At 36.5% G+C, this 8,832-nt stretch overlaps 1 protein-coding gene across 3 annotated transcripts in view; it reads left to right on the forward strand.

The window, feature by feature from the left end:
- LOC106463913 (cytohesin-1-like) overlaps window positions 1–8,832 on the forward strand; it is a 136,605-nt gene that overhangs the window by 20,334 nt on the left and 107,439 nt on the right. For 2 of the 3 annotated variants that reach the window (XM_022391549.1, XM_013923992.2), the window contains exon 1: window positions 7,847–7,922. The exons of the other annotated variant lie outside the window; for it this stretch is intronic. In XM_022391549.1, the coding sequence (XP_022247257.1) occupies window positions 7,889–7,922 (34 nt within the window). In that variant the 5' untranslated portion in view covers window positions 7,847–7,888. Of the gene's footprint in view, window positions 1–7,846; window positions 7,923–8,832 lie in introns of those variants that run through there. 3 annotated transcript variants of the gene reach the window in all.

The raw sequence follows: 8,832 nt of genomic DNA on the forward strand, positions 1-8,832 counted from the left end.
TACATTTTGGATAGTTAAACATCATCTGCCATGTATTGGCCCAATGTATCAAATGATCTAAATCTCCACTTAAGTCTACAGCATCTTTGATACAGTTAGCCTCCCCAAAAATCTTAATATCATCTGCAAACTTCGAACTTTTGTTAGTCATTTCAGAGTCAATATCATTAATATAAATCACAAACAGCAGAGGACCCAGCACAGAGCCCTGAGGCATACTACTTGTAACTATGATCCATTTATTACTACTCTCTGCTTTCTACTTTCCAGCCAATTTTATATCCAATTTAATTACATTTTCCCCACACCCACAGATTTAATTTTTGTAATAAGTCTTTTGTGAGGCACCTTATCAAATACTTTCTGAAAATCAAGGTAAAATCAAATCCACAGTATTTTTTTCATCAACTCTTGTAGTAGCATCCTCAAAGAATGTCAGAAGATTTGTTAAATAAGATTTTCCTTTAGTGAAACCATGTTGGCTCTTTGACACTATATCAGAATACTTTACGTGACTCTGCAATGCATCTTTAATCACACTTTCTAAAACCTTTCCAACTACTGATGTAAGACTAACTGGCCTATAATTGCCTGGACAATGATTATCACCTCCTATAAATATTGGACTATCATTAACCAACTTTCAATCTTCTAATACTCTTCCACTACTCAATGTCCTATAAAATATTAGCTAATGGTTCTAAAATTTCCCAAAATTCTGCATTGAGCCAGGATAACGGAAAGTGCTCATATCATTTGCCCTGGCTCCATTTTACCCATTGTTGAGATGAGGTGTTCTGCAAGACCAGTTGAGATATCCTCATGGTATATTCTGATATCTGACTACCTTCTGATCCAGGGGGTGCCGTGCTTGCTTTCCAATTGGTTTACACAGTCACCTGTTGCACTTTCTCCAGTAATAGACCTTTCTGGCTGAAACAAGACTGAGGGGGGATACATGCATTTTTTCAAGGTCTCCCCACTACAAATTCCTTCCTCTTTTTCTTCGAGTGGAACACAGGAGACCCTTAACATTTACCAGTTCTTAGCCACTGGGGTGGTGGACCATGGAGAACCCTCACTGATTGGGATCTAACCACTGGGGCTAGAACAAGGGGTGTCAATCAGTGGGAAGTAGGGCAGTGTTTACAGTGTCAGTGTAGTACAGGTCAGGCCTCAAATAATTATACCAACAACATGCCAGAAGCACTTCATATAGTACTGTGCCCCTCTTCTGTGGTCATGTCTGTTCAGTAGAGTCAAGGTGAGCACACACTACGCACCAGTGCCCTCCCCCTGCAGTGGATGACTGTCCAGTCGAGTTGACAAGTACACTCTTACTATTACATACTTTATGACATGAATTTCTGTGTCCTCCTCTGCAGCTGATGTCAGTCCAAGAGTCTGATGGAAGAGCTCAGGTGAGCACCAATATTACATACACACTATGGCATGAATTCTGTGTACTCGTCCCACAACTGGTGTCAGTCCATAGGTCTGATGGTAGAGTTGAGGTGTGCATTAGGTATGGTCTGAACTAGGTACTCCAGTTGTTTCTGTTTGATCTTCAGTGGGCTTCTTGCACAGAGCTCAAATTTTGGTTTTTCTTCCTCTTCCTTCCTCACCTTGTTGAATTTTTGCAGATTCTTTCTGTCTCTGCTTTATATTGACTCTCAGTTGTCATGTCCTCCCTGAATTTATGACTCCTTCTCTGTGGTTGGAATTCGTTTTCATTTATATTGTTCCTATCCCCAAAATTTTTTCTCCCCAGCTTGAAGATTTTCTTCTCCTTTGAATGTCTTCACCCTAAACCTGCTCATCTTTGTATTTTGCTTTCTCATCTTCTTAGCTTGCTGTCCTCTTTACCCTTCCCTTTTGAGGCTCTTGCATTGCTACCCTGATAGCTTTACTGGAAAAAGTTTCACTAACCTGTTCTTCATTCTGTTCCAGTTTCTTTTTTTAGCTGTTGCCCAGTTCACTTACTGGATTTGTTTTTGGGACTTACACTATTGGCATCTTTATTTTCTGAAGTTAAAACTCCCTCAGTTTTATCTCAGGAATTCCATTTGGCATCCTTCCTTTATGCAGTTGTTTTTTTGGGAGTTCCTCATTCTGTAGCTCTTTCCTTGTGTCCCCTCTCCATAGAGAGGCCAGACATTATGGGCTTGGTAATCAGTTTTAGGAACCACCCTTTAGCTTTGATCTTGTGGTAGCTTGGCTTTTACACTTTCTTCATTTGTGGACTAACTTTGCACAAAACCCTAGGATCACAAAGTGTTTCTCTCAGGAGCTTTCTTTGTCTTTCAGGGCTTACACCTGCTTGTTTTCAAACAGATCCTGAGGGCTTTCTTTCTGTCACATTAACTATGCCACATTGCAGTTTATTCCACCTCTTACACCTAATTAGCTCCTGCTATCCCCTAGGTGATTTTCTTCTTCCCATTTTCTTCTAGTGTAGTGAGGGAATTCTTGCTTGATATGGAGAGTTTCTACTGGTATAAGACTGAACGGATGTATCTTTTCTTTGGAAGTTAGGCAGAAGTGTAGTATAAGTCGCAATCTACATTAAGAACCAGACCATTCTTATTGGTTGTGATCAGCCAGATAGGTCTTGCATTCTCTTTGGGATGCATGAATCAGTCTTGCACATGCTTATTGTAAGACTTGACTTATTTCCCTAACCACACTACACATACAGGTCTGCTGACCCTCTGAGGTATACAGACAGTTAAGCAACCTTTAATTTTTGCCAACCTTTGTGACATTTTAGAACCACGTAGGAGGTTCTTTTGACAGTACCCTTCTGCAATACCACTTATATTGGCCAAAGATTATTCTGTTTTAGATGGATTCATGTTTCCACTAGAATCCTCTCCCCTGTTGTGATTGACACCCTGAATTTTCTTTTTCTGTTGTTGTATTCTCAGAAAGAAGGTCATCTTTTTAATTTCTTTATCTATACTGTTCCCTCAATCATTTCAGTGTGGGATTCTTGCTATCTGTTCCATGGAGACCTGAGTAGCATTTCTGAAATTAACATTTTTCTTATTTGATTGCATCATAAACTGGCTCAGTACACATTATTACACTTACATTTAGAAGCAGGAGTTTTGTTCACAAGTTTGGTGCATGCACAGAAACATTTCAGCAGATTAATTATCTGAAGTGAGTATCTTATCTGAAATACAATTTCAGATAAGGAAAAGATTAACTTTAAGATTTTCTAATTCTTTTTTATTTATATAATTTCATTCCTATCCTGCTTCTTTCATTCTAGAATTCTGCTTTTTTCCTCAAAGTATTAATCTATCTTTTCCTCCAGTGAACAAGCTTCAAATATTTTCTGCTGAGCATCATGAAAAACTACTTCTTAAAAAAAAAAACACTTTACAACCATTTACCCTTTTGCTCCTTTATTTGTTATAAATACACTGTTACCCTTTCATATATAAACATATTTAATTTGAAAAAGAAAACCTTAAATGACTATTTACAACTGACATAAACTAATTCCTGACATTAACTGTAGAACTATTAAATTTTTGATTCTGTCTAAAATTTAAAACTAGCCTAGCCTGCAGAGTTTCTAGTGAACTCTTATATCTCTCGGAATCTAGCCTCAATTTTATTTTATAATTTATCAGACTATGTTTGATTAGGAATTATTATGGCAAAACTGTTTAAATTTCTAACCATTTTAACATCAAAATCATTAATTTTACTGGGTATTTAGTGCTTTTATCCATTTAATATTTTATAAAATTTAAATACAACAAATTATAATTATAATTAAACAACAACCTTTTTTTTTATTGTGTAAAAAGTATAAAGGTTGTTGGTTGCTGTTTAATTTTATTTATGATTTTACATAAGTGTTAATGGGAGAAGTTTCATACATTAAATAAATTAAAGTTGCTATAAGGGGGAAAAAAAGTGTGTGTGTTATTAACATTTTGACCAAACAACCTTCTTCATGCAAGAGTGTGTTTATACTGAGTGTAGAGACAGGTTATTGAAATGCTATGTGATTTTTAAGAGAAAGAGGTACATTGCATCAAAACATCCCAAACACTAGAATGCAAAAAATAGACATAATTTAGGTATTGAAGATTTTTCAGGGTCTTGGATAGGCTAGCTATGAGAGGTTACCTAGAATGAAAGAGCTGGAAAGGGAATTTTAATACTGGAAGTACTGTGTATAAGCTTCAAAAGCCTAAATCTGTACTTCTTTAGTGTTTTATTTTTAACTTGTGAAATAGTACACCTAATAAGATGTTGTATATAAAAAACTTAAATTTGTACAAACCTTTGTTAGATAAGTTTATGTATGTGAAAACTTTAATTGTACTTGTATTTCTTATTTTAGAAGTTTAATGTTAAGTCATGATCTTGATGGGATGACTGACCTTCTGTTTCATATCATCACAAGAAGGTTTTCCTATTACTTTTATGTTATTACAAAAAGATTGTCTAATTATGTTTTTATTATTGCAATATTTTTTTGTAGATCATATTGGTTAAGTTAACTTTACATATAATGAATTTGAAGAAATGTTTTCTCAGAGGTTTTAAAATAAGAACCAACAAGTATTTTTTAGAAGTTTGTTATGGTGTGTCTGTGGTAAAGAAACTGTAAGCAAGGTAAAGTGTTTGAATGACTGTTTATTAAAATACTTGGAGAAATAACTGAAAGAAGTAATTGCTTAGATCCATATAGTAAAAAGATGTGTGAGATGCACTATAACAGAATACTGTTTGTTTTGGATACCCTGATGGCATAGATTCAACAAATCAAGTGATCAGTTCCTTCTGGTTCCAGATTGTATGTAGTTTCTACTGTCATTTATTTTAACTGTTTGCATGGACTTTTGGTAGTGGATATTATGGGTTATGCGGCAAGATCACATTGAGCACTCTCATTCAATTTTCACCTCCTATTCTTCCTCTCTAATTGATAGCATTTTTAGGGCTTGAGGATATTTTGCTAAACCAATATATCACTTGCCAAGGAAATTATGATATAGCAGGTCATTTTGCCTTTTTCAATATGGCTGGGAGTTGTATATTGGTCATTAAATAGCTGTGTTAAATTTCTTCCAGCAGCTTCTTAAGAAGTCTATTACATGGGGACGGGAGCAACAAAGAGTTTAGCACTCATGGTTTACGTTTCGTTTCTATAACAACGCGCTCTGCACCAGAGGCCGAAGGTTTGCTATACGAATGACACCCGAATTCCATTATTTGGTCAGATGATTGTGCTTCGAGAGTTAGCGATGTTGCTGTTGACTGGTTTCCTTCCATCTTGTCTATCAGTTCACATTATTTGGTCAGATGATTGTGCTTCGAGAGTTAGCGATGTTGTTGTTGACTGGTTTCCTACCCTATTGTCTATCAGTTCACATTATTTGGTCAGATGATTGTGCTTCGAGAGTTAGCGATGTTGTTGTTGACTGGTTTCCTACCCTATTGTCTATCAGTTCAAAATTAAGAACGTCTAGCCCCGGTAGCCCTTTCTGTAACTTTGCGCGAAAATTCTAAAAAAACAACAACAAAGAAGCAAATGTATGTTTTAGCCCATAGTTTATTTTCGAGTTCATTATGGTCAATAAGTTTGAGGCGTAATTTAAACTGCAGGAGATAGGGCACGTTCCTTCACTTTTTCATTAACGGGAGCGTTGCCCCTCCCTATTCATTTCAACATCAAAGGTATATTTTTTATTACAGACTGAAACGCATACCAGTCACACTAAGACATAGGGAAAACCAATACCAGTTATGCTATATACATGAACACGTTTATAGATAAACTACGTTTTCAGTACACGTTTTATTTTTAGATGCACAAAAAACAACAACAAAAAGAAACACATTTTGATATGTTTTACTTATCTAAATCTTGAAACTAGTAAACTTTACAAAGATTAAAGGGAATAAACAGCCTTCATGGCGGTACAAGATTTCAAACACACGTGATCCCATGACAGGGCTATGTATGTGTGTTTGTGGCAATGAGAGTTAAAGGTTAAGAGCTAGGAAAAAGCATTGCATATGACAAGGAAATCATTTTAAAATACAGTAGTATATAGTAGTACTGTTGTTGATATTTTACCTTTATAAAAATAGTTCTTTTCGAGACTTCCTTGTAGACGGTCTCTGAACCCCCGGGGGTCCTCCCCTAATCTCTCCGCCAGCTTGGGAGAGGCTATATTATTGATTTCAATATTTAAAAGTAGTCATCTCTAATAACCATGACAACAACCGTGATCGACTAGTTTGAAGGGGAATGCTAGTAAATAAATAAAGCAGGCGAATTAAGTATTGTCTACACAGAAATTACAAATATTCAAGGGTCCCCATGCAGGTACTGAAGGGCCACAAGCTTGTAACCCATGCTGTATAGTGCCATTCCCCCGCCTTCCCCTCTTTTGAAACGAAAGTTACGCCCCTGGCCTTAGGATTCTTGTAACAATATAAAGTAATTTATTGAAGGTGTGAGTATGTATCATACCGTAATATAATATTAAGGTTGACCTGAAAATCACAATAATTTTCAAAGCGGCGTAACTCAACTTGAACTTCTGACCGTGGTAGGTCGCGTTATCTGCCAAGTGGTGGCACGCGCCACGAGATACTTAGTAATTTGGGTAATTTTGGACAGAGAATTAAAGCAAACGGTATATCTCTGCCTTTAAAGTGTGTTATTCAAGATTTATGTAGTGGCTTACAGAGCGTGGCTACAAAGCTTTTTGTTTGTGAGAAGGTTTCAGTTGTGTTTACACAAACTCCATAAAACTCAAAGAAAGTTTCCGCTCTACAAGAAAGCTATGCTTCCGGTTTCACAGCGCTATGGACGGCTGCGCCTAATAGTAGACAGGAAGTGCACGGCCTGTTAGAATAGAAGAAAGTATTACGTACTCGACAGTCTTTCTGAGCAGCTGGTGGGGGTTGGTTTGAACGTTCGATATGTGACGTTCACACGGCCTGTGATACTGATAGTGAATTGTTGATACCGAAGTTTCGTAGGTATAGGTTTAATATTATCAATAGGCGGTAAATATTCCGAATTTTCACAGTTTAGCATTTGGTACGAAGATTACGATACCAGTACTATTAAGTGTACAGAATGTCTTGCAGACCGTAAATTAAAACATGCTTTCCAATGTTCAATAGCGGATCTAGGTCATAAAATAATGTTATTCGAAACAACAACGAAACAGAATGGTGATACTCTTTAATTAAGGATAAGAGCGTGTTACTTGTTTGGTGTTACTGCTACGTATCTGTAGGTACGTTCTGCTTGTATTCTCTGAGGAGGTGACGTTTACCGTGGGAACTGCTTCCCGTCGTAAGAACGTGAAGTCAGCTGGTGGACAGTAGCACTTGAACCTGCTGGCCTTGAACTCGATCAGTAAATGGTTTAATTTGAGGAAAACGTTTTATATCGGCTAGTAGTTCGAGTTATAATCATATTGATTGTTTTTCTTAACGTGTCGATTTATACTCAAGCTTCTAGTGGCAACTTTTAAAAGTGTCGAATGACTTTTTAATTTGTGTTTGTTATCCTTTTGTACAAATGGATAGTGCAGGATGTGTAACAATGAACAATATGAGTGATAAGTGTACGGTGTCCAATATAACTGTAATCGAATAGTGGGGTTTCTCTGGACATTGTTACACATGTGTCTTTCAGTCGAATACATCTGATAAATTCTTCAGAACGTAAATACACAGCACTTACTAACCCATGGGGATGTATATGAACGACTTGGAGACAAAGTGTAAGTAAACTGAAGCAGTGTCCACTTTTTTTGTTGTTGTTACCTTGCTGAGAGTGAGAGAGAGTAAATGATAATTCTTCAGAACGTAAATACACAGCACTTACTAACCCATGGGGATGTATATGAACGACTTGGAGACAAAGTGTAAGTAAACTGAAGCAGTGTCCACTTTTTTTGTTTTTGTTACCTTGCTGAGAGTGAGAGAGAGTAAATGATAATTTTTGTTTTAGTATTTCTAGAGCGAAATTTATGCGATAGTGATTAACACGTAAATATTTGGTTATTTTGGTTCGAGTTTGATTCATTTTTATATACATCAGTGTTCAGTAAACGTGGATGCCTTTTTACGAAAGGTGTTTCTTTGGAAAGGTGTTTCCGCCTTACTCATGATGCATTGTGTGTTAGTACGCCAACAATGAAAGTAATTCTTTAATCATAGTTGGGGAGAGAAGTACCGCCTCAGTTTAAAATTCTAAATAAAGAATTACGGATTTTAATTTAGAGTCCGTGGTCTGCGATAAAAGAACAAAGAAGACAATTATCAACGTAAAATCGACTTTACACTAAACCCATTTATTCATGTATAATAAACAGTACTGATCATGGTTTACACTAAACCCATTTATTTGTTTTCATGTATAATAAACAGTACTGATCATGGTTTACACTAAACCCATTTATTCATGTATAATAAACAGTACTGATCATGGCCGCTGATACCTTACATTGGCCCTGGAGAAGAATTGGTATGAGGGTCCTCCCTCTCTCAATCCATCCTCTTCCCATATTCTCCAGGAACCCTTTGGGGCATTGGGCTCCAAAGTATATTTCCCCGGCCTTCACGCCCTCTTGATAGACCCGATACTGATACATTTTGTGACTTTAATAATTAGTTATTAGCGTAAAGTAAACTTTGAGAGATAAGTAAAGGTCACAAGCCATATTTACGGTGAGTCTAAGATAAGACCAGCGGTTGGATTAGGCTATTAATTAATATAGATTCTATAGTAGGTATAGTGATAAAAGAACTCACCGACCACACACACACACACAC

Source organism: Limulus polyphemus, unplaced genomic scaffold (assembly GCF_000517525.1).
Source record: "Limulus polyphemus unplaced genomic scaffold, Limulus_polyphemus-2.1.2 Scaffold1515, whole genome shotgun sequence".
Classification (NCBI taxonomy): Eukaryota; Metazoa; Arthropoda; class Merostomata; order Xiphosura; family Limulidae; genus Limulus; species Limulus polyphemus.